We start from the raw sequence: 27673 nt of genomic DNA on the forward strand, positions 1-27673 counted from the left end.
GAGGTGGAAAAAAACAACTAATAGATAGAGTCCCAGTCGAAGCACACAGAGGTTAAAAATAAGGCATTTTATTGTTCAGAATTTTTTTTTTTTTTATCAACTTCAATTCAATTTTCACACACAACATCATAACATAACATTCATTCAAAACAAACAAAACAAAACAACAGACATATAATCAATACTTTAAGAGTCCAGTCAAAAAGGAGAGAGAGAGGGAGAAGAAAAAGAAAAAAAAGTAATTCCTTTATATAATCAAGTATGTTAAAGAAAAAACCCTGCCAAGCATCAACAGTAGAAGACTTGGCCCCATTAATTCACGCTGTTATACATTCACAAGTCACTATTTTCAGGAGGCTATGAATCCAATATGTTTTTCCACACATGTGCGGTGTGGAATGGCTGAATTTGTTATCCTCACAGACGGTTTCTGATTTGAGATGCAAGTGTCACCACGATGGTTTTGCAACTGTTATTTATAAGGAGGGCGAGTGGCAATATGCAATGATACAGTCAAAACACTCGCTCATTCATTGTAATTTCTTTTTTCTTTTATTTTTTCAAAACAAACTTTAACAACAAAGCACACACACACACACACATATATATATATATATATATATATTAGTGTTGTCAATCGATTAAAAAATTTAATCACGTTAATCACAGTCACGGATTAATCGCGAATTTAAAATACTAGGATTTACCTGTAAATTTGTTGAAATAAAGAAATGTATGACAAACTAGTTTAAGGAAACAGAACCTTTTACACTTCCGCCAAGAAACATAATCCTTATTATTCTTTTATCATTATTCTTTTGTTTTTATTCAGCCATTATCAGTCTTTATACCAAGTCACATCGCTTCAATCCCAGTATACATTTACCCAACTAATATCAAAAGTATTTCTAAGTAAAGTATTTCTAAATAATAATTATTTCTAAAAAGTATTATGACAAAATGCATTATGAAGAATTGGACCTGTTCTGCAGATGCATTAGAGCTAATATTAGCATCATGCTACATAAGACAATTTATGAGATTAATAGTACACTTTTACTCAGAACTCACTTCAAACCACCATTGAGTGTTTGTAATAACTTCCTTTTACGATCACATGTGGAATTTGGTCGTTTACTGTTGTTAAAATATGCTGTTTATAGCCTTTTATATCGCTTCACAAATTAGCATTTCAGATGTACACATTACCCTCAAGAAAATCATACACAAACCATATCTATCGTAATCGTGTGTGTATTATCTAATATAATCTGTAGTGGCTGTTGTCAAGTTTATTTCTGCTGTGTAAAAGCCTTAAAATGTGCTCTGGCTGAAACTCACGTTGTTTGTGATGTCACAACTGCCTCTCCGTTCTTAAGTTGCCAGGGATACATTCCAAGTATAATACACATTAGTAAAAGGATCTATTTTTATTTTTATTTGTCTATATACACTTTGGGCGGCCGCGGTACATTATAAAAGTAGCCCAAAAAACCGCAACCCACAACTCTGTAATTTATTCCCGAGACTGTATTTTCAAAATAGCCCACTTGTGCCGTTACCCTAGCAACACTGGTTCGCTGTACCCTCATCACACAATGATAGTTAACCTTCCGCGCTGCGATGACGGCAAGAAGTTGGGGTCAAACCTTATCAAACAATTAATCTGCGTTAAAAAAAATATTAACGCGTTAAACTTTTTTGATTAATCGCATGTGTTAACGCGTTAACGTTGACAACTATGTATATATAAATTATATACAGTATATATACTGTATATACTTTATATATACATAGTTTATGAATTTTTGACTTTATATATATTAAATATATTTTTCTTACAAAATATTTCTTATTTACTTAAGTGAAGAAGGACAAAAAAAAAAAAACTTTCAAAGAAAAATCAAATCTTTTAAGAAAGGGGGAAAAAAGATGTAAACAAAACAACCTTGCAAAACCCAACAGCAATTCAAAGTATGTCGTTTTTGTATTAAATGCATGAAGTAAAACACAGAAAAAAGTAAGGCTCTCATAAAGACTGAGTAAAGAGGTTTTAAAGGGGTTAAACTCTAGAGTGAAGAGGTATTCTGACGAGTAGACAAGCAGGATTGTCTGATCAAACACCTCTTTCATTCAGAAGACTGTAGGCTATATCCAGCAAGCTGTTGATGTCTTTCCTTTAGTACATGCAAACAATGATGGGTGTACAGTGCACTCAGAAAAAAAGGAGATTTTAATTTTTTCTGCTTGTGTAATTTAGTTTAGGGGCCAAGGATACTTTTGGTGGATCGAGGAATGGAGCCACCATAAATCTAAGGGTTGAAATTTAGATGAACTTTAGTTTTGACTGAACTCAACTTGCAGGGTTAGCTGCCCCCCCAAAAGAAAATTCTCTCATCATTTACTCATCCTCAAGTTGTTCCAAACCTGTATGAGTTTCTTTCTTCTGTTGAGCACAAAAGACTGTCAAAGCAAACTGTCAGAGCTACTGTCAACTGACAGAGTTGCAAGAATGACAGCATTTTCATTTTTGGGTGAACTATCCCTTTAACATTATATAGATATTTTCATTTTATCCATAAAACAGCTTGCGATAAAACAATAATTACCAAACCCACTGTATTAGCGTACTGCCATACAGCCCTGATTTACTCAAAGGACACTATGTTAAATTTTCTTGTTTGAAATGAACAAAATGTCATTAATGATAAAGTACACTATGTCCATATTTTAAATTGTCTTACTGTGATTCACCAAGATAAGACTATCATAATGATTCCTACTTTTGAGCTGTAGGGACGGATTTTCTTGGAAATTGCATACTTTCATCATTCGCCTGTGTGAATAAAGATAGGAATGTCCGGCTATTACAGCGTGTGTTAAGTGCAGAGTTTAATAGTCCTTAAAGCTTGTAGTCATAACTAATAAGTATCGATCATTGTTAGTGGCATTTGTGCTGATCAGATGATTGCCGATAACCATGCTTTAAGCTTTGCCAGAGCTTAACTCACATTATAACCAAAAGACTCTTCCTTTTCCATTTTATGCTTTAAACCCTAAACAGAGACCAATTTATATATATATATATATTTTTTTTTTTAGCTTTTATGTGCATTTATAGATATGTTGTGGGTCATGTGCAGACATTTTCATTTCATCATGCATTTTATTTCATATAGCTGGATATATAGAAATATAGCTTGATTTGTTAAAGAAATGGCTACATTTAATTCTAGAGAAAATGCTTCCTCAAAATAACTTTTAAAATGTATAGCTGCTGGAAATATAAGTAAAATCACCAGCAACTGCTTCAATGGGGGATTTCAACCTCAACCATCATTGTGATGGAGAGCCCTTGAAAATTAGGCTACAATAGCTCAAGAGCAACCCTTCATTCAACATATACAATTCATCAGTTTACAGACACTTGTAATCAAGAAAGATGTGCTCCTTCAAGGGCATTGGGCTGGATGAAGCCTGAAGACCTTACAGTGTCTTGCAAGGGACGGAAAATGAATGCATTGCCTCTACGGTTGATAGCCCCTTGTGCATAGCTGCTCATATTTGTACACACATAAATAAGCATCTCCCATCGGTCAGGTGCGCTAATTTGAACACAGATACATGCAGCCCATCGGCATTGTTTGGGTGAGGCTTGTAGGAGGATTTCACAAGAAAGAAAACCGCCATTATGCTGGTCTACAACACAGTGGCTGGCTTTCACCCACCATTGCACATTGTCAGAATTGGCTAAACATTTATATTCTCTCAGAACACAGACTGTTTCTGTATAAGCCGCTGCGTTTGAGAACCTTTTTATTGCCGCTTGCACCTTGCGGTGCCGAAGTCTATTGTGTAACCAAGCAGACTCACTTCAGGCTACAGGGGAGACATTTACTTCCGAGGTGCTTAATTTGTCATGCATAGCTTTGCCTCTAAATCACTCTGACCCAAATTAAAAGGCTATTGGAAAGGCAGTGCAGCCTGGAACGGCAAGTGCTGGGGCTGAGTCTAGAGCTGCAGGCCAGCAGGACATTTATTTAACTCTCCACTGGAGCAGAAATATCAAAAAGAGGCAGAAGTCCAATCTGTTGAGGGACAGTACATTAGGCCAGACAGGATTCCCTCTGGATAAGACTAGTGTAGACCAGTATAAGATAGAGCCTGATGACAGAGAGACAGAAAGAGAGAGAGAGGAGTTGAAGCAGCACCAGTACCCCATGATTTGTCACCTATGTACTTCATTGAATAAATGATTGGGACTTACATTAAAAAAAAAAAAAAAAAAAAATCCAACTTTGGCTCATTGTAAAAATGTGCCTATACATACAATTCACTGAAGTTTCAGAATAAAATGGCCACTAGTGGCAGTAAAACTCCAATAACTATAAACGTTATTTTTTCATAACAATACTATGCTATGACCTCAAAACACTTTTATCATGATTTGACGTTTCAATCACATGTAAACTTGCTTAGTAGTTCACCTGGTACAGCATTGCACTTGTGATGCCAGATACTCGGGTATGATTTCCTTGCAACACGAGTCTCACAATAAAAGAGCACATTAACTTGTATAAGCAAGCTAAAATGCCTTGCCAATTTGATTTTGTTAACACTATTGTTTAAATTTAGGGTGGGGTTTAGTGTAGGTAGTATGTTATTTTCCAACGTGATAAATCATTAACCTTTTAGCACAACTCTCTCACTTCCAAACGTCCCATTACATACAATATCCAACATAAAATAACATTGCCAAATTCACGTCATCTGTTTCAGATAAAACTGACCATGCTTTTAGTGCCACTCACTGGATATTTTACTTTGAAAGTGTCGCAAAATATGTGCAATGAAATTTATTTTTGTGGAAATAACATGCCCCCGCTCATTTTGTGCATAAAATTGTAAGATTTCTCAATTTAAATATTTGTTATGTTATCTATGTTCTATTGTGAATAAAATATTGGCTCATGTGATTTGAAATTCTTTTAGTTTTCATTTCATTCAAATTTAAAAACCGTCCCAACATTTCCAGAATTCGGGTTGTATGTATTCCACACTCCACACAACATAGGCAGTGTATTTGTGTGTTTTTTTTTTTGTTTGTTTTTTTCTAGAGCAGAGCTTTGAACGTTGTTTGCCATTGGATTCATATTCACATATTTTATGTCTTTCATGTGGAGGCCAGCTCTTTGAGTCAGATCATGCATCATTCATGAAAGGATCTAAGGCCATCTGACTCACAAAACTGATTTTCAGAGACAACATGCACATTATATCAGCCTATGTTTCTTTTCCATTGGATGACAGTATGAGTGGACAAATCTTTGACTGAAGAAATAGGTATCATGTCTGTTAAGCATGCTGGAGAAATGCATGATTATGTGTCATGTCTGTATGAAGCATTGCATTATTACATAGAAAATGAATCTACACAACATACATAACTTACTCATTAGAATAGCAGATTTATATACATACATATATAAACCTCCTTTCACTCTTATAAAACAATACTAATTTAAATCTAATGAAAAGCTTTCAAAGAACTGTCAGAAAATCTCTGGGTTATATTTTACCCCCAAAATCAAAAGAAACAGAAATTGCATTCTGCATGAGATATCTACTTCAGTTGACTCTGGTGTTAGTCATGCAAACTAATCCCTTGAAATGCAAAATATCCCAAATTCCTCACTATATAAACTGCTACATTTATTTCCTCAGATCTCAGGAGAGACGGTTTTGTCTTTGTTATATTACAATACATTCTTTTTATCGTTTTCTCTTGGGTTGCGAAAATAAATCCAAAAATTCAGCATATCTTAGCTGTAGTTTTATTCTGCATGAAGAAAATTAATCCTATTCTTATGACCAAGATATTTTGCCTTGTGATATCATGATAATTAAGCATTTTGATATCATATCACAGTAATTATAATGAGACCTTTGCTTTTATTAAAGTAATTGAAATTTGAGGTGGGAAATATGCAGAATTTTCATGAATATAAAGTCACAATAATAAATAATTAGTATAATAATAATACATTTCAATAAATAATGTCTTTGTTTTCTTTATGCAAAATATAATTTCCTAGTTTTCCCCTTTTTAATTTTGTAGCAGGCTTGAACTAATCACCACAACACACATATTAATCTGAATAGAGAAATTCAGCTCTTATTCTTTTCAAAAACTAAAGGTAATTCACAGCAGACATGGTCCTGGATGCAATTTTCAGTAAAACAGCTTTTGGTGAGCAGAATTGGCTCTTAGTCCCAGTTGTGCACAAGTCTGGAACACCATTTGGTGAGAATGACTTCTTACACAGAATGAAAGGGACAGAGAGGAAGTGGGTTTGCTGGAAGCAGGAAATGGCAGATGAAGTGATGCTTCAGAGACCCCAATTAGCAACATTGTAGAGATGCTTGAAAATGCTTCGCATTTGACATTTTATTTATTTATTTATTTTTTTAATTCTTGAAGAATTCCTTAGTGAGTTTGTGTCACAGTACAAAAATGGGTAACTTAGAATGGGTTCTTCTTAGAAAGAAGAAGATGCTTCCCATAGCTTTTATCATTTGCATCATGCCCTTGTGTAAAAGAAGTACACTTTAGCATACTTTTTAAACAAGTTGTTTATTAAATGTAGTAATTTCATTAAATACTGAAAAATATACTGCAGTTCAAGTGATAAAATCAAATACTTTATATGTGCTTTAGTATGATTGTCAAAATAAGTGCACTTATTTAAAGTAAGACAAAAATGATTAAAACAAATATACTTTATACTTTTAAAAATACTTTAAAGTAAAACTTTTTATAAGTGTACTCAAGTGTGTTAAAAAACTTAAAAGTAAAATAAAAGTTTACTGGAAGCACTTTATTTTACAGTCCTCTTACTCATGTACTGTACATACTATGTTCTTATAGTAATTACAAGAACTATAGGTAAAAACTAGGTACTTACCCTGGATCTACCCCTAAACCTAACCCTACCCCATGTAGTTACCTTATATTACCAGTACTTTCTTAGGTAGGTACACTGTAAGTATGTGTAAGTACACATACTGTAAAATAAAGTGCAACCCTTTTAAGATTTGAAGTACACTACAAGTGCACATTTATTTACAATTAAGTGCACTTCTTTTTCACACTTAAAGGGACAGTTCACCCAAAAATGAAAATTCTGTCATCATTTACTCACCCTCAAGTAGTTCCAAACCTGTATGAATTTCTTTGTTCTGCCGAACACAAAGGAAAATATTTTGAAGAAAGTTTGTAACCAGGCTGTTTTGGAGCACCATTGACTTCTATAGTAAAAAAAAAAAAATACTATGGAAGTCAATGGTGCCCCAGAACTGCTCTGTTTCCCAGATTCTTCAGAATATCTTCCTTTGTGTTCAGCAGAACAAAGACATTCATACAGGTTTGGAACTACTTGAGGGTGAGTAAATGATGACAGAATTTTCATTTTTGGGTGAACTATCCCTTTAAGCTCTAAAACATGCCTTTGCACAGGTACGACTCGACTAGCAGTCACAATCTGACCTTGATTTGTTTGCGTTCCCTTACAGGACCTGATGTGCTTTTATGATGCATCTGAGAGCACGACCAAGCCTTTTGTTGTAAAATCTTTGTGCCAGAACTCATATCTGCAGCAATAGGAATGTCAGGGGACCGCTGTGGCAATATTGTGTGTGTATATGATGGAGAACATAAGAGAGAGACTTCAATTTTCTACAGGTGTAGCCATGCATTGGTTGCATTAAAAACTTGATTTCTCTCAGCTATGGTTCAAGGCTCATCAATAAGGTCTCATCCTGAAGACCCCCAATAAAAAAAACCTCCAGGAGCTCTCATCTGGCCTTTTGTGAGTGATTGAGAGTCAGTCGGTGCAGTGGGGCCATGGTACCATTTAATACCAAGGTTTAATACCATCTCTTTCAGCAGAAATCATTAAACTATTGTCAGAGCCGATGTGAAGTTTATAGTACGTCATGAGGGCATATACTATTATCCCTAAAGCAAAAATAACATTTAAACTTTACAGAAATATGTAGCACAGGTTCGTTGACCCTAGAGGGTTAAATTCTAGTTTTATTGCAGTCTTTAAGTCTAAAAGAATATGATTCTTTCAAATAATCAATTATAGTCAATAATGTGGCGGATTGATTGAGCTGTGCTGTGCCTGAACAATTAAGAAACATTGGTAAAACTAGCAAGTTAATTAAGTAAGAATTACTTTATTTGTCATAAACATTTGCATATATTAGGATTAATACGTACTGTAATATTGTTGCATCTGAACAAAATGACCTCTTTCGCAAGGGAATGTAACTGAGTTACAGTACATGCTAGTCAGAAAGTGCAAGTCACTTTGTGAATGTGCTGTTTTCATAAAACACTAATTAGGAATAACTAAGCAAAAAGCTCGCAATATTGTATTAAAATATGTCATTATAATTCAGGTTTTCATATCAAGAAGAGTTTTCACTTGCTTTTGTTAAATGTTGATAACCCTAAAAAAGTGATATATTTAAAATACTGTACATTTATTTCATGCTAAGTATAGTTCACATATCGCTAGAGACATAGTGATATAAAAAAAATGTAATTCAACTTTATTTGGAGGACTACTTGTGCACAAAGCACATTTCTTAATATTAAGTCTAAAATGGGTTTTAATGTCACTATTGATGAGGATTGTATGATCTCTGTATAATATCAGTCTTTAAATGCAAGATATTTAAAGTGTATCTGAAGTATACTTGCAATAGTTCCACTTTAGCACAATCAAATGTACTTCACTATATCTTTAGTTTGACTTCAGCACTACTTCTGCACAATTAAAGTGCATTAACTACAAAATTAGTTTAGTTTAGTACAACCCGAATTCCGGAAATGTTGGGACGTTTTTAAATTTGAATAAAATGAAAATAAAAGACTTTCAAATCACATGAGCCAATATTTTATTCACAATAGAACATAGATAACATAACAAATGTTTAAACTGAGAAATTTTACAATTTTATGCACAAAATGAGCTCATTTCAAATTTGATGCCTTCTACAGGTCTCAAAATACAGATGCATCTCAATAAATTAGAATGTCGTGGAAAAGTTCATTTATTTCAGTAATTCAACTCAAATTGTGAAACTCGTGTATTAAATAAATTCAATGCACACAGACTGAAGTAGTTTAAGTCTTTGGTTCTTTTAATTGTGATGATTTTGGCTCACGTTTAACAAAAACCTACACAGGCTACACAATCATGGGGAAGACTGCTGATCTGACAGTTGTCCAGAAGACAATCATTGACACCCTTCACAAGGAGGGTAAGCCACAAACATTCTTTGCCAAAGAAGCTGGCTGTTCACAGAGTGATGTATCCAAGCATGTTAACAGAAAGTTGAGTGGAAGGAAAAAGTGTGGAAGAAAAAGATGCACAACCAACCGAGAGAACCGCAGCCTTATGAGGATTGTCAAGCAAAATCGATTCAAGAATTTGGGTGAACTTCACAAGGAATGGACTGAGGCTGGGGTCAAGGCATCAAGAGCCACCACACACAGACGTGTCAAGGAATTTGGCTACAGTTGTCGTATTCCTCTTGTTAAGCCACTCCTGAACCACAGACGTCAGAGGCATCTTACCTGGGCTAAGGAGAAGAAGAACTGGACTGTTGCCCAGTGGTCCAAAGTCCTCTTTTCAGATGAGAGCAAGTCTTGAATTTCATTTGGAAACCAAGGTCCTAGAGTCTGGAGGAAGGGTGGAGAAGCTCATAGCCAAAGTTCCTTGAAGTCCAGTGTTAAGTTTCCACAGTCTGTGATGATTTAGGGTGCAATGTCTTCTGCTGGTGTTGGTCCATTGTGTTTTTTGAAAAACAAAGTCACTGCACCCGTTTACCAAGAAATTTTGGAGCACTTCATGCTTCCTTCTGCTGACCAGCTTTTTAAAGATGCTGATTTTATTTTCCAGCAGGATTTGGCACCTGAAAATGAGAAACAAGAGACCAAAAAATGCAGATGAGCTGAAGGCCACTGTCAAAGAAACCTGGGCTTCCAAACCACCTCAGCAGTGCCACAAACTGATCACCTCCATGCAACGCCGAATTGAGGCAGTAATTAAAGCAAAAGGAGCCCCTACCAAGTATTGAGTACATATACAGTAAATTAACATACTTTCCAGAAGGCCAACAATTCACTAAAAATGTTTTTTTTTAATTGGTCTTATGAAGTATTCTAATTTGTTGAGATAGTGAATTGGTGGGTTTTTGTTAAATGTGAGCCAAAATCATCACAATTAAAAGAACCAAAGATTTAAATTACTTCAGTCTGTGTGCACTGAACTTTTCCACGACATTCTAATTTATTGAGATGCACCTGTAGTTGGGACGGGGGCATGTTTACCATGGTGTAGCATCTCCTCTTCTTTTAAAACAGTTTGAAGATGTCTGGGCATCGAGGTTATGAGTTTCTGGAGGTTTGGTGTTGGAATTTGGTCCCATTCTTGCCTGATATAGGTTTCGAGCTGCTGAAAAGTTTGTGGTCATCTTTGACATATTTTCCGTTTAATGATGCGCCAAATGTTCTCTATAGGTGAAAGATCTGGACTGCAGGCAGGCCAATTCAGCACCCGGACTCTACTGAAATACACAAGGCCTTCCCTGAAATAGATGTCGTCTGGAGGGGAACATATGTTGCTCTAAAACCTTTACATACCTTTCAGCATTCATAGTGCCTTCCAAAACAAATGCTGGCTTTTGAACTGAACGCTGATGACACGCAGGAAGGTCTCCCTCCTCTTTAGCCCGGAAGACACGGCGTCCATGATTTACAACAAGAATGTCAAATTTGGACTCGTCTGACCATAGAAGACTTTTCCACTTTGAAACAGTCCATTTTAAATGAGCCTTGGCCCACAGGACACGACGGTGCTTCTGGACCATGTTCGCATATGGCTTCCTTTTTACATGATAGAGCTTTAGTTGGCATCTGCAGATGGCACGGTGGATTGTGTTTACCGACAGTTGTTTCTAGAAGTATACTTGGGCCCATTTAGTAATGTCAATGACCAACCCGTTCTCACTCCCAACTCGTCACATATTGAAGCTTGGTCAGGACCACTTGGCGTCGCTTTCTGACGCTCATTTTTCGACTTGCAGGGTCCTCCGTTGCTTTAAATAGGAAACCCATAGCGTCAATATGCCGATACCATACTGGGAATTTTATCGTCATAATTAAATTATATATTGGTTAATAACATTGCCATTATTGCATATATGTTGGGGTGTGATTTTTCAATGTAAACAGCCACAACAGTTTTATTTATATTACATTATTTACACATTTCTGAGCACATAACCCAACCCCTGCCCCTAAACCTACCATTTGTCAATAAAACACAAGATATAACAGGCAGATACAACTACCGTCATAATTTATTCAAAAAATATTAATATTCCAAGTCTTCCGAGGCAAAACGATTGATTTTTGAGAGGAATAGACGCGATCGCCGTCTCCGTCCGCCGTAAAGCTCATCCTGTATGCTGCAGTCTGTGCGCGAATTCAAAAAATGCTGCCAGAAGAAGCCTTACGTCAGCCTTGGTTGTGAAATGCTATTGGCTCTTGTGTGTCTCGTGACCGATTGCGTCATGCTGTTCTGACAGGCTATTGGCTCTTGTGTGTCTCATGAACGATTGTGTCATGCTGCGGGAGTATGCTTTTGAATGAGATATGAGCACGTTAACGGAGCGGGATAATTTTCAGCAATTAAAACCTGACGTTTTACTCTCTTCTTCTCATATAGACTTCGTATGGCTTCAGAAGATTTGGAATGCAACACGACTTGTTTGTAATGCATTTATACTTCTTGTTTATGCTCAGTTTTTGCAATAAATACCTGTGACTGCACTTATATTTGCCTGTTGCGTGTTTTATATTGTTCAGAAGTGGGTAGGTTTAGGGTAGGGGTGGGGTTAGGTGCTCCAATAAAAGTATAAATTTATATAACATTATTTCTATTTTTTAAAAATGCATGCAAACCATTAAACTAAGACTGAAAACAATGGAGGAGAACGTGTTGTCATTTTCCATAAGCGTCTTGACCTGACGCACAAAGCAAGCAATTGAAAGCAATGGAGTTCCTATTTTTTCATATACTGACGCCTAGGGGCACTTTTGGCGTCTTCATAGTGACGCGAACGGCGTTTGACCATGCTTCAGTTTTTGACGACTTGGGAGTGAGAATGGGTTGCAATGACAGAATCATGCCGATGAGTGATGCAGTGTCGTCTGAGGGCCCGAAGACCTAGCCTGACTATGTCAGACTTCGTACTTCCGCTCAATTTCATTTCGCTTCTGTACTCAGTCTGATATAGCAGACCATCTCCCAGTTTATCTCCGGCTCCGCAGCAGCCGGGCCAACCAACGATCAGAGGGCGGGCTGAGAGCCGTGACGTAGACGCTAAACGCCGAATTTAAGATTGTAGTCTAGGTTATGGAACTCTAAAACGACAGCGGACATGGAGACACGGGATGCTATTGGCTCTGTTGTGGAGAATATTTCCGGCATTTGCCAACTGAAGCCCGAACAAGAAGAATGTTTGGTTCACATTTTCAATGGAGGTGATGTTGTGGCCCTACTTCCAACAGGTTTTGGGAAAAGTTTAATTTATCAACTGTTACCGATCGTCAGCGAGAAACTGGGGAGGCCAAAGTTCGGCAAGGCGATAATTGTGGATGCATAGATTTACTTCACATAATCTGTAAAAGTCGTTCACAGCCATCTTCACTCCGGTATTTCGCTCGATGGTTTTGTTTTCGCCGCATACCTGTGTTTACAGCGGAAGTTCGAGGCGGCTGAGCCGGCGAATAACATACGTCATAACCAACAGTTATGTGATTGGCTTATGGGTACACCAATGATTTTAAACTTCAGACAAGCGCCCGCCCACAAGAAAGTAAACGCTTGTCAATTATGCCCTTCCGGACAGCAGATTTTGGTATTACCAGGCTACCGAAGACCATATTCTAATATTCTAATTATTTTGAGATACTGATTTTTGACTTTCATGAGCTGGAAGCTCTAATCATCAAAATTAAAAGAAATAAACATTTGAAATATATCAGTCTGTGTGTAATGAATGAATATAATATACAAGTTTCACTTTTTGAATGGAATTAGTGAAATAAATCAACTTTTTGATGATATTCTAATTATATGACCAGCACCTGTAATCATATATAGCACTGCTTAGGCTATTGTAATGGAAGGTGTTGTGAGATTTTGCAATGTGATTGTGTTAGTATCAAAAACTATAATCATATATAGCACTGCTTAGGCTATTGTAAAGGAAGGTGTTGTGAGATTTTGCAATGTGATTGTGTATATTCTAACAGTATTCCCCTGTGGACAACAGTTTGCCCTCATTTAGTTTCTTACAGGCACATTGTTAAAAATGTGAGACAGACGGTTCCTTAGTCAGACGCGTCTGTGGTTCCCCTCCTTTAAGATCCCCTCATGGTGTTAGCTAGCAAACTTGACATTATCTCTGTCTGGGCTTTTATTAGCTTTCTATCTCAGTCTATCATCACCTCTCACTTTTACCAGAGATGACAGCTTACGACGAGGAGGAAGCTCCGCCCCGTCTGGACCAGCGCTCAACACACACCTCCAGTACATACGGCACATTAAACAGGCCTCACTGTAATTATTGCTGTCAGTCACCACTTGAGTCTCACACCATCATTAATACACTATGTGCTGTTTCATCTCTGGAGGCCTGTGTCAGACTTAAAGGGATCGTTCACCCAAAAATGATTACTCGCTGATGATTAATCATTTACTCACCCTTAAGTTCAGTTTCTTTCTTCTTTTGAACACAAAAGAAGGTCAATGGCTATAGCAACTGTTTGCTTACCAGCATTCTTCAAAATACCTTTTGTGTTCAACAGCAGAAAGAATACAGTTTTGGAACAAGTAGAGGGTCAGTAAATGATGACAGAATTTTTCATTTTTTCTCTGATTTTCAACAAGCTTTGTATTGTTATAATGTCAATAGTATTTATAACTGAAAAAACGTTTTCTCTGATACCAGCACTCAAATATTGCAGTTTAGAAACATGTCATCCAGGGGACTTTTGACAGCTCCAGAACTTGTGAAAACTACAAATGTTACTTCTTCATTTAGGAATCTGGGTCATTCCTACAATCTGGTGATTTTTATGTCCCAATGAAACAATATGCATTTTACTTAAAATGATGATCAGCTTTTATGCCACATTGTTGTCCATGTAAATATGTACCCCATTTACAACAATTAATTAGAGTGATACTTAAGAAAAATAAATAAATGATAACATTTTACAATCTGCCATTCAACATCTTAAGTGTATGCCCTAGATCACATGACTTGCTAGAAGTGACATTTTCTTGGAGGAAAAGCAACTCCAAACCTTTAGCTCTTTTTCTCATTTTTTTTACAAGACTTAAAGGAACACTCCACTTTTTTTGGAAATAGGCTCGTTCTCCAACTCCCCCAGAGTTGAGTTTTACCATTTTTGAATCCATTCAGCCGATCTCCGGGTCTGGCGATAGCACTTTTAGCATAGCTTAGCATAGATCATTGAATCCGATTAGACCAGTAGCTTCGCGTTCAAAAATGACCAAAGAGTTTCGATATTTGTCCTATTTAAAACTTGACTCTTTTGTAGTTATATCGTGTATTAAGACCGGTAGAAAATGAAAAGTTGCGATTTTCTAGGCCGATTTGGCTAGGAACTATACTCTCATTCCGGCGTAATAATCAAGGAACTTTGCTGCCGTACCATGGCGCAGTGATATTACGTGGCGCCTGAAAGTAGTCCCCAGCTATATTATAACTAGTTACCTGGCTGGGGACTGCTTTCAGGCGCTGCGTAATATCACTGCACCTGCTGCGCCGTAGTGCGGCAGCAAAGTTCCTGATTATTACGCCGGAATGAGAGTATAGTTCTTAATCATATCAGCCTGAAAATCGCAACTTTTCATTTTCCGCCGGTCTTAATACTGCGATATAACGACAGAAGAGTCAAGTTTTAAATAGGACAAATATCTTTGGTCATTTTGAACGCGATGCTACTGGTCTAATCGGATTCAATGATCTATGCTGTTATGCTAAAAGTGTCGCCAGACCCAGAGATCAGCTGAATGGATTCAAAATGGTAAAACTCAGCTTATTAACTCTGGGGGAGTTGGAGAATGAGCCTATTTCCAAAAAAAGTGGAGTGTTCCTTTAACTAAGCGTAAAAATAGCATAACATACACCCTGTTATACTGGTAATGAAAATGTTTTTTTTGTTTGTTTTGTTTTTTTTACAGGTTTTATATAGCTATAAAAACTCTTCTTAAATGTTAATTTTCTGCATGTTGTTCTCTACTAGCTAGTAATGGGTGTAATTAGCTTTAAACATCTACCCTGTTAAGCTCCATCCTGTTACTGTTACAGTGTCTTTGCTAATGAAGTGCACGAAGGAGCAATGCCCATACAGAGTATTTTAATATTAATCCACACAAGAAACAGAAATAATCCAGGAGGCAAGGGGTAGCAAACACACAGATCAAATAATAGCAGACAAAGCTAATTAACTAATCAAGGGAACTAAGGAAACTAGGTCAATGTAACATGTCACCCCCTTCCCAGAACAGTGCGTCCCCGACAGACAAAGGCGGTCCAAAAGAGGAGGGATGGTGGGGGTTCTGGAGGTGGGCGAGGAGTTGGAGAAGGGCAGGCAATGGGAAAGGGACAAAAGCAAAAGGAGTACAATACATAAGTCCATGGGGGAGTGGAGGGCGGGAGGAGCCCGGAGCGGGAGGAGTCAGGTGGCAATCCAGAGGCCAGCCAGGATGGCAGCCCACGGTGGAGTTGATGGTGGGAGGAGCCATGGTGGAGAAGGGGCCGACGACACCAGGGGACCGACTGACGGAGACTGAGCTGCTGGAGGTGGCACATGGCGGCACATGAGCTGGACGGAACCAGCGGAGACGCAGGAGATTCAGGGCTGGACGGAACCAGCGGAGATCCAGGAGATTCAGGGCTGGACAGAACCAGCGGAGACGCAGGAGATTCAGGAGCACAGGTTAGTACTTCTCCAAACCAGTCTATAAGGTCCATCAGGAAGATGTCCATGTGTTCCTCTTGATAGCTCCTAGAAACCAGATGCAGCTCACCCTCAGTCGTGGGAGTGTGGGCAGGGCTTCCCTCCAAGCTCTCGTATACCACCAAAACTCCGTTGAGAACGGACGATGTTGCCGGCTCACGCACTTGGTCAGACGATATTTGAGGCTCAGGCTCCGTGTAGCGGGGTGATGGCTGGCTGGTCTCTGGTTCGGGAGTGGGACTGGAGATATCCTCCTCTGAGAGGCAGATGGAGAAAAACAGTCCATTATTCTCCAGCACCCACTCCACACAAGCGGCGAAATCCTCTTTGGGACCGTTCGCTGGCAGGCGTGCCTTACACCGCTCGCTCAAGCTGGAGATGTAAAAGACACAGAGCGAGCAGTCGGGGAAGTGGGTAAGGCATGCCAGATCTAGAAAGTCCCTGGTATGGTCCTCCAGCGAACGGCCCATCTGCTCCAGGCACAGGAGTTGGACGGTGGGCAGATCCATTCCGGGAGAGGACCGTGAAAAAAAATAAAAATAAACAGAAAAAGTCTTTTAATATTAATCCACACAAGAAACAGAAGTAATCCAGGAGGCAAGGGGTAGCAAACACACAGATCAAATAATAGCAAACAAAGAATCAGGGGAGAACACAGGTTTTAAATACTAGAAGTAATCAAGGGGAAACTGAAACAGGTGAGCTAATTAACTAATCATGGGAACTAAGGAAACTAGGTCAACGTAACAGTTACACATTGTGTAAAAAAGTAATGTAACAGGGTGGACGAATTTCCTATATTATATGTAAAATATTTGATTATATGTAAAAGATTTTTAGTTTTTTAACAAACATGCTTAGTCCAAAATCCACAAACTGTAGAATAATGCCTAGTGCATTATAAGTTTATCTACCTTTCTGGGAGGGAAAAAAATAATTAGATAATAAGAAAAATTAATTAATTAAAAAAACTGCACAGACAGCCAAGTTTTCAAAAAGGCCCATCTTGTCAGTGGTGAATTACTGTTTTAATAACAAAACATAAAAACAGAAATGTGACATAGTGTATGATGAACTGGTGACAGAAAGACACATTTATACAGAGTATAGTCATTCAGTCGACAGTTCTTTCCAAAGCAGTGTACACGTACAATTTTGCAAGGTTGCACATGGAAATTCACCCCACAATGAAAATCCTGTCATCATTTACTCACTGTCATGTCATTCCAAACCTGTGTGACTGACTTTCTTCTTTAGAACACAAAACAGGATCTTTTTTTAAGTCAAAAAGGAGCCACAACAACAACACAACAAACTTGCTTGGAGATGCATGACAAATGAAAGCAGTATGTGTTCTAAAATTGGCTCAAAATATCAAGCATGTTTGATCAACTCCAACTGGAAGAAATCATAGTCTGAAGCTAAAAAAACAACATTGACTCATCCAGACTGTAAATCGTGGCAAAAATCTGGACAAAAACCAGCCTTAAATGACAGATTTTTCATTTTTGGATGAACTATCCCTTTAAGTCATAAAAAGCACACGGGTGGTAGCTCATGAATTTCCTATTCTGGAGTTCAACCACTAAGCCACTTTCTATATTAAATGTGGTATCCAATAAAAGAGTGTACCTTCTCTCAGCATCGATGAGCATTATCTGAGGATGTTATTGTTGCGTGTTTTATCTTTGAAGCGAGTCAGAGCGTCTCATGTGAGAGAATGTGGCTATCAAAGCATCATCGCTCTTGTGGAACTGAACACCTCATCCTGCAGCGTGACATACGTGTTAAACAAATGCGTGGCTCGGTGGAGAATGGCCTGGACAAATGATGGCTTTTAAATCTTTGTACTCTGCTCTTGGTATTGTGCCCTTGTCATTTACGCTATTGATTGCTTTAATGCTGGTTAAGGTTTTAGTGCTTTTAGGTTTGACATCAAAAACGAATAAAAAACTGGATAGACAGGATATTGATGTGGGAATCACGTACTGGCAGGAGCCCAATGTTCCTGATATCTGTGTAGAGAAACTATTGACCACTCTCTAATAATAAAAAAATAAAAAACTGCAAATATTACAGTAGATGGAGACGGCCTAATGTTTCCCTTGGGACCAGAGAGAATAAACACATTTTTTAGAGGAAAAAGCCTACAATTAGTTTAAGCTGGGAGTAGCCTATGAGAACGCACTACACTGTAATCAGTCTGTCAAAAGTATGCATTAAATTCTACAAAGCTATACTATCATTATGGGAACATAACATCTTTGTAAGTTATGCAATGACTTTGCAGTAAAAATAATCCATAATCAGTTGTCCATTAAAATAGGTCAATGACATACAAGAGTGTCTATGATAAAGAAAAGCAAAAATCTAGTTTAAATAATGTGCCAAATTCTCAGAAAACGTGCTTTTTGTATTCATGTCGGTTTTAATTTTTTTAAATATAATTTTTCCAGACATTTTTCAATTTAATGATTTAATGACTTTAACCACATGCATTTTTCTTCCATCAGTACATTTAAGTGTGCACATCTTCATTTATTTTCAAAAACAAAATTATTTAAAAAATATTTCAGGTATTTATTTGTTTCTTTGTTTCTTTGTTTGTCTATAGATATTACCATGAAATATTATGATGTATTCATGAATATCATTCCGTTTTTCAGAAGTCACACCACATGCGGATATCACAACATATTGGCGGATATGTTTTTTTTTTTAAATACACAGTAAGGCAGCTTTGTTAAAATATTCTTATTTTTTGTCTAAGAAATAATATAAAAATATTGTTCTAAACTAATTAATATTCTCTCTCTCTCTCTCTCTCTCTCTCTCGCATTCTTTTATCGCCACATTCTCTTTTTTTATTATAATATCATGACAGTTTCATCCTGACATTTCTGACTTTATAGTCTGCCATAAATAATATAGAAATAAATATATTATTATGCTTATATAAAAAGATATAGATATTATAGATTACATAGATTACATTGAACAAGTCTGAAATCAAACAACAGCTTCACAGTAATTTGAACATGCAACATTGAGCAATCTCTATGTGTGAAATTTAAATACTTTAATTAAAAAATATATATATATTAAATGGATAAGTTTAAATAAATAAATAAAATACCTTCTATCATCTACATTTTGAAATCCATATATTTAATCTAAACTTATTTTGATGAAACTGAATCAGTGAAGCAATGACCGTAGAACCGAGTTAATGTTGATTCATTTAGCAAACATGGCTGTCTGCTGCTTAAGAAATAGCTTTAAGTATGAAAAACAAATCATGTGCCATTTCATTTTACACCTCATTTAACAGGCTAAGCAGATAACCCATTATTGCCTTGTGGCAGAAGGCGGTTTCAGAAGAGAATGCCTCTCTAATGGCGCTGGAATTAGCGCAGCTAAGTGCTTCACACTCCAAAGGTCAGGACTAGCAGTGATGGAATATTAGCTTGTGTTGCACAAATGAAATCAATTACCTATGCGCTCTTAAGGAGAGATTAGGTTTGAAAATGAGAGGAAAGTGGAAACGTGTTTAACTGGTACTGTGTGGTCAGCATATGTCACTTCATTCTGTCCGAAGGGATTGCTTGAAAGCATCACATTTTAGTACTGCTTATAACTTATAGTGCTTAGTTTTAACATGAACTGCAATGCATGAGTGTTTGTAAAATACTGTTTCACTATACTGTATAAAACTATATGAAATCTGCCTTAGCATTATATGAGATATTCGACACGACTTCTTTCGATTTTTCAGCTTGATATGAACCAAATAAGCAAATGAGATTATACCGCACTTGTAAAAAGTACACTTTCACATACTTTTAAAAATCCAAATAAGGGTATTTAAAGCATGACAAAAATGATCAAAACATGATTTACAATGTACTTGTTTTTATTTTATTTTATTTTTTAAAGTATACTTAAGTGTGTTAACAATGCCATGCAATTCTATTTAAGTACACTAAATTGGCCTTTTATTTTATTAATAATTAATTATTTTGGTGTTGTTAAATACTATTGTAGTTTATTATTAATAGTTAGAACTATTACTTTTTATTTTATTTTTCTGTTTCATTATAATTTTTGTTCGTTTTAGCATTAATGTGTGTTTTTTTTGTTTTTTTTTGTTTTTTTTTGTAATATGTCTATATCACATTTCACTTTTGATGCCATTATATAGTTTTCAGCTATTTTTATTTTTATTTTTAATTTCAACTGAAAAGGTTTTGTGTGTGTGTGTGTGTGTGTGTGTTTTATTTTATCTGAAAATAAGTATTTTATGGTTTCAGTTTTGATTTGTTTATACACAAGTGCACATTCAATACACTTATTTTTATTTTATTTTTAATTTCAACTGAAAAGGTTTTGTGTGTGTGTGTGTGTGTGTGTTTTATTTTATCTGAAAATAAGTATTTTATGGTTTCAGTTTTGATTTGTTTATACACAAGTGCACATTCAATACACTTATTTTTTTTTTTTTAATTAAAGTTTTAAAGATTTCTTTCTTCTTCTATTAGAAAAATGACTTGCATGACAAACCAGGAACCATCACCACTATGCCCTTGACCAAGGAATTCAAAGACTATCTTTGTCAAATAGTCAGATAGGTTTGGATTAACTATGCCAAATAGCTGCATACAGTATGTATCCTCTTCTGCCTTTAATGTCATTACCTTTTGTCTTTCTAATAAATTGTCTTATTAATTCAGATACTGTGGTTTTGTTACAACTCTTATCCAGATGCATCTGTTAGAGCTGGATACTGGAGAGCAAGATTATCAGTGAAAAACAATTTACATTTCAGTCTGTCAAACAAAGATATCAATTGAATTCAAATGTTTTATTTTAGAGTATAGTGCATGAGTAATATGAAAGTTTTATAGTTCTTTTGCATCCTTTTGAACCTTGTGATTCCATTGAAAAGACCATGGAAAACAGTCTTCAAATATTCTCCTTTTGTGGTTTTAAAACAACACAAGGGTGAGCAAACAATGACAGAATTTTAATTTCTGAAAGCACTAATCCTTTAATAATCCAGTTTGGACACATTATAGAACATTGCAGGCCTTTTTAACAAGACTGTTTTGCTTTGGATAAATTCCTTTAAAATCCATCCAGTTTTTCTTCCCAGAACCCCTAAATCTGGTGGAAAGCTTCAACAGAACAGTCCATTTGGATATTTGGCTTCACATAATGGATTTGACAAAAGTCTCAATAAAATAAAAAATGCATTATCCCACGTCAGCAAAAATTACATCTTTGACCTTGATGTGATAGGTAAAAATATATGAGATGGGGCTTTCAGCTCTGTGAGAGCCACTTTAGATCACGAGACCCTGGGGTTCAGGCATCAGACAATGATAGCGGTTGACATTTAGTCATGAGAGTAACACCAACAGCGGTCAATACTCACGCATCCAGCCATGGATTATAAGTCACATTTTTAACGTCCAATTACGTCCCCAGCAGAATGGTATGAATGGATTAGCGGCTTGGGAACACAATGGAACTTGACAGTGGCCTCCAGAACATATATTTAATTCTCCCCACTGTCAGTCTCACAGACACGGGCACTGAGATCTTCACAGCCGAAGAACAAAGCCATTATGTAAAGAGAAAACATTTGGCAGAGACATTTTACCAGACTGCGTTGGTTAAATTACAATCACTGATGAAAATATGCCACAGTTCATTCCAAATTTTTGATATTAACTCTACGAATGGTTCACTCCAAAAAAAAAAAAAAAAAGGAAAGGAAAAAAAGGAAAACAAACTTTGATTCTATTAAAGAATATCCTGAAAAATATTCAGTTTATATGAATAAGAGGCTATCACACTCGAAAATGACAAAAACACCATTAAAATAGCATAATTCATATGCCCTATGCAGCACATTTAATGACTTCTGAATCCATATGATCATAATTTGTTGTTTTTGACTTATTAGTTAATTATTCCTGGCGTATTAATGAGAAGATCGAAGGTCCAACGTGAATGAATCATTCTTTGAAGTCAGATCTTTTAAATGAATCAGTTTATCCAGTACACAAAAGTGATTTAAATTATTTGTTCACAAACAAAACTATTTTTTCCGCACTGGAGATGGATTATCTGTAAATAACAGCTTAAATTTCTGTCTGTTCATCGCATGAAGGTAACATATGAATTCAGAAGACTTGAAATTTAGAGCATGAGTCATGTGGAGTATTTTTTAAGATACTTTTTATGGTTTTTCCGCTGATAAAAAAGAGATTGATCTTGATTTTCCTTTGGGCAAAACTTTGCTTAACATACTTCATATGCTTTTATACTCCAAAAAGGCACATTATCAGGGACATTAGACATTTAAGAATGGTAAGCACCATTTTAGCTTCACAGCAGAGTCACTTAAAACCATAAAAATCAACATCAAATCTGAGGGATAAAATTTCATGGGCCGATAGTTTTATCAAATTTCATCATTATCCAATCACTATGGCTTACGCACACAATCACTCTTCTAAATTACCGTCCAATGTGATATGGATATCAGATGGGACTCTCTCAGCCACAATGGGTACATCTTGTATCCTCAGCTACGAAATGTATTTCCTGCAATTTTCCAGGCAATTTTCACTTGAGACCTCCCATTTCCCTCCTCTACATATAAGTAAAGGGAGATTCACCCATTTATCATGCAAGGGACTGGATCTGTTTGTGTTGCACATCATCATGCTGTATAAATGAGTTATAGACCCATTTAGCTCCTCATCACGGACAGATTGTGCCAAGATGGCCAGAGTTATGAACTCGATGAATAACAGAAAACTCCCTGCAAATTACCCAACCCATCCCCCTCTGACAATCTTCTGTTGTCTGTAAACACAAGTGTTGGCAGTTCATTCAATTCATTCATTATTCTCTCGGTTGGAGTTACATGCACAACATCAAAGAGATCTGAAGGAGGGTTATGTTAGGGATGGATGGGTTTTTATCCACGCATTTTGTTGAAAAAAGTCAAGAAAGGTTAGGTACAGATGAAACGGTAATGCTTTAGATTACAACCCGCAAAGAACTACCTAAGTACACTGAATTTACAGTGTACATTTCTGTAATTATAGTGTACTTATAAAGAACGTATGTGTAGTTAAAAAGGAACAATGTGTTACATTTGGGTAATAAGGAGGTAACAACCAGATATGCAACCTGCAAAGAGCTGCGTAACTAAACTGAAGTTACAGCTTAACGTTTTTGTAATTGTACCTATTCAGTATCTCCGTGTAGGTATAGGGGAATAATATGCAACGTTTGGGGAATAAAGGGGTAATAACCTGTAAAATTACAAATCATTTATACTTTAAGTATTTTGAAACTGCCTATTCTAATATTAAAAGGTATGTATGGCCTAAACAATAATGTTGTGGAGTGATTTAGAAAGACGATATACCGTATTGTCCCGAATATAAGATGATGTTTTTTTCTTGGAAATACATCTGAAAAAACGCGGTCGTCTTATATTCAGGGTCTAGACTTTGACATGTCAGTAATACACCCACGACAATAGGTGGCGCCAAAAACGCATAAAACGAGTGTGCCATGAAATATGTAATGTAATGTGTGTTGTAAAGTCGTGACTGTCATGTTAGCCTGATGGGACCAAACTTCCTCTGTAAGTGATTTTAAAACATAAGACTATACCCACATTTGAAGACTACAATAAGATTTCACTTCTACTGATAATACAATTTTGGTTGGCTACTATGAGATGGATAGCCTAAATGTTATATAATTCAGATGGGCTACCTGTTATTTCAATGGTATATCAAAAAGTGTATATTTTTCAATGTCATTGTTGGTACATTTTACCAGTATTTACCATACTTTCAAAACAAAAATTAAAATAGGAAAAATATGCAATTTGAAAATAATTTAAGAAAAAAATGTGTTTTACAGAGAGAAAAACAAACAAACAAAAAAACAAGATTTGGTTTTCAAAAAGCCTTTTTCCAAAAGGTACATCTGGAAAAAGGGGGGTCGTCTTATAATCAGGGTCGTCTTATATTCGGGACAATACGGTACTTTTTTATAATTTTATATTGGTATTTTATTATAGGCTTAGGTATTTTTAACCATATTCTATTAAGATTGCTGAACAACAAAACTGGACATCTAGTGAAATGAGTTAATGAGTTTCTGCTATGATTTATAATTCAGGAGTCTACTTAGTTTATTAAAGCTTATTCGTCGATCTCAGCAACTTCCCAACACCACTATCACCAAATAACTTTGCATGATATTCCATCAAGGTTCAATGCATCTTAAAACAAGCTTACCTATTTTTAGCTGTTCGCAGAAAAAAGGCATTCATACAGTGGCATCAATAGTGGAAAACTGATGTTGCATCCACATCAATAGGTGCCGCTGACCACAGCAAATGATTGCTGGACAAGTCACATGACGCATTATTACAGTAAACTGTATATCAAGTTGTACTCGACATTATGTTGAAGGCATGATAAAAAACAATGGCATTGCTCACTAGCTGTTTCCATCCAAAGCTGCGAATTTATCTTATGCGCAAAATTGAAAAATTGCAAAAAAACATTTGCGAATAAAGCATATTTCCATCTAACGACTCAAAGAGAACAAAATTGTCACTTCCTGATAAACGGGGACTAAATATCACTAAGAAAAGTAGGAGAAACCATTGACTGAATATATTAATTTTAAAAATATAACTCCACTGGTAAGTCAAGTTATGCCATCCCATCGTGCAAAGTCATAAAGCAATATGATGCGCATGGATGAACTTATTTGGTAAATGTGTTTCCATCTCCCATTATTTGCATTAACATTTTTTCACACAAGTCAAAAACCACCTCAAGTGAGCATAAAAACCTTTTTCTTTTTTTTTTTTTTGAATTAAGCAATTTATTTTTTTTGGCGTTTCAAAATGTGCATAAAAACAGGGTGATGGAAACATAGCTACTGTTGAGATTTGTGTTTCCCAACCCTGTTGGAGGCATTACGACGGTACACATTTTCAAACTCTTCATAATTAAACACACCTGAACTCATCAGCACATTAGTAGAGACTCCAAGACCTCAAGTGAATGGGTCAGAAATGGGAGACATTCAAAATGTGTACTTTTGGTGTGTCTCCAAGTAGAGGGATTGAAAACACAGCCTTGAGACAATTAAATTGTAAAAAGGCTTATAATAACAATGAACAAATAACGTGAAAATAAAATAATGTCTCTTTGGGTGATTCCCTGGCTCATGTTCAAATGATAACCAGCTTTCCCCTAGACCAGGGGTGTCCAATCTTGCTCTTGGAAGGCCACTTTACTGCAGAGTTTAGCTCCAACACACCGGCTTGTACATTTCTAGTGATTCTGAAGACCTAGGTTAGCTGATTCAGGTGTGTTTAATTAGAGCTAGAGTCAAACTCTGCTGGTAGGCCGTCCTGCAGTGGGATTGGAAACCCCTGCCCTAGACAGGCGTTGAGTCCCAATTTGACTACTAATTATCCTTAATATCCCAAAGTATCCCTAATGAAAATATTTATTTCACCAGTATGTCCCACTCTCCTGTTACACACTCAAAAGTATGTTTTTCTACACAAAAGAATACAAACATTTAGTACATAGTATTAGTAGGTGAACCACATGGGTGTCCAGTTCTGCTCCTGGACCGTCACTGGCTGCGTCCGAAAGTTTAGTCTGCTGACTTGTTGCCTTGCTACCTTATTAGGCAATGACTCTGCAGACAGTGTTTGCGGATGAAGACACCTCACAAAACTTTCGGACAGGCTTCTGAGGCAGCGTAATGGTTTAACGATCTACAACAAAATAGAACAAGCTCTGGTGAAAACGAAACAAATATTTAATTACTATAATACTGATTCTTTTCTAGAAATAACATCAAAAGTGCAAAAAGTTGGCCAGAAACATACATTTATAAACAATCTGACCACTAAACGCAGCTTTCAGATGACATCTTTATTTTTTTAACTCAACCATCATGGAGTGGAACACATACGATTGTGGGACATCAAAGGCAGCAAAGGATAAATCTATGCTGCCTTCAAAAATCGATCAGATGAAGGCATCTCAGGAGACAGAAAGTGAAGCTAATGCTGGGTACACAAGAAAAGATTTTTAAAATCTTATACGATCTTCAAAATGTGAGAGACCACAAACATGAGGGAAAAATCCTAGATTTAACCATTTTGCTCCTATAGTGAGTGGTGTCCTCGGGGTTCCCCCCACACATCAGGATTTCTGATCAAAAATATTCAACATGTTGAATATTTACGATTCGCGATCGGGGCGCCTCTGACGTTCTTCCGAGCAGATTCAGTCACTCTTAACACACCTCACACCACAAGAAAATCTGATAAGATAATCTTTAGGACCACCAAGATAATCTGGACATTACCTAGGATTGTCGGAAGGGGAGAAATCGGCCCAAAATCAGCCCAATTTTCTTGTGGTGTGTACCCAGCATCCTCCGAAAGCAGCATTTTTCAGTTTTTGGAAGCAGCCACTGTTTTGCAGAGTGTAGCCTCATCAGTTATACACACCTTAACCAGCTAATCAAGGTCTTCAGGATGACTAGAAACTTTCAGACAAGTGTGTTGGGGCAGGTTGGAATAAACTCTCCAGGATGTTGTCTCTCCAGGAGCAGGATTGGACATCTTTGCCTTAGACAACAATCAGGTAAAATGGATCAGTGGTTCCCAATTCTGTTCCTGGAGCCCCCCAACTCTGCACATTTTGAATGTGTCCTTTGTGTGAAACACCGATTTCAGGTTTTAGAGTCTCTACTAATGAGATGATGAGTCAGGTGTGTTTGATTAGGGAGAAAAAATATGCAGTGTTGTGAGGGCTCTAGGAACGAGGTTGGGAACCACGGACAGCAGACACTTTTTCCATGAAAAAAAACAATAATTGTCTCCTTCAGGGTTTCAGACAAGATCTCAACAACGTCTCAAACTGTGCTCAAATTCCAAAGTCTGTAATCAAAGTTCAGATATTTCAACTCGTTAACTCATTTTGCATCAGATTCTACCAATATTAAATACCCTGCGCTATGATATGAACATTTCTATCATGACAACTCCTCGGAAGATTTTAGCATGGTAATGGATATGACAATGTTAATGTATTTGGTCTTGGCGGAATAGATCTGCTACGCTGCAGCTGATGGTTATTGCTGTTCATGTGCAGGAACTTGCTACTGCAAATACATATGCCAGTTGCTGTAAGTATTTAAAGTGCCCCTATTATGGGTTATGAAAGGTTCTTTTTTTGGTTTTGGGAGTCCCCAACAACAGGTTGACATGCATGCAAGGTCAAAAATCACTTTCATTTTCTTATAATATGCATTTATTTTTACCTTATTTGCTCAATGACTTCCAAACGATTCGCTCAACGATTGGTTTTTCCAAACCCCTCCATGGTGTGACGCTAATCTGCGGTGATTGGTCCGATTGGTCGATTCCATTTAAAGCAGTGTTTGTGATTGTGAGCAGTG

The 27673-nt window shown here is 36.6% G+C and overlaps 1 protein-coding gene across 5 annotated transcripts in view; it reads right to left on the bottom strand.

The window, feature by feature from the left end:
- Window positions 1-15524: 15524 nt before the first annotated feature.
- Window positions 15525-27673, bottom strand: part of LOC131536483 (uncharacterized) — a 43167-nt gene continuing 31018 nt past the window's right edge. For 4 of the 5 annotated variants that reach the window (XM_058769437.1, XM_058769436.1, XM_058769439.1 and 1 more), the window contains one exon: window positions 15525-16605. In XM_058769437.1, the coding sequence (XP_058625420.1) occupies window positions 15664-16605 (942 nt within the window). In that variant the 3' untranslated portion in view covers window positions 15525-15663. Of the gene's footprint in view, window positions 16606-26720; window positions 27105-27673 lie in introns of those variants that run through there. The other variant, XM_058769438.1, reaches the window with a different exon arrangement.

Source organism: Onychostoma macrolepis, chromosome 03 (genome assembly GCF_012432095.1).
Source record: "Onychostoma macrolepis isolate SWU-2019 chromosome 03, ASM1243209v1, whole genome shotgun sequence".
Taxonomy (NCBI): domain Eukaryota; kingdom Metazoa; phylum Chordata; class Actinopteri; order Cypriniformes; family Cyprinidae; genus Onychostoma; species Onychostoma macrolepis.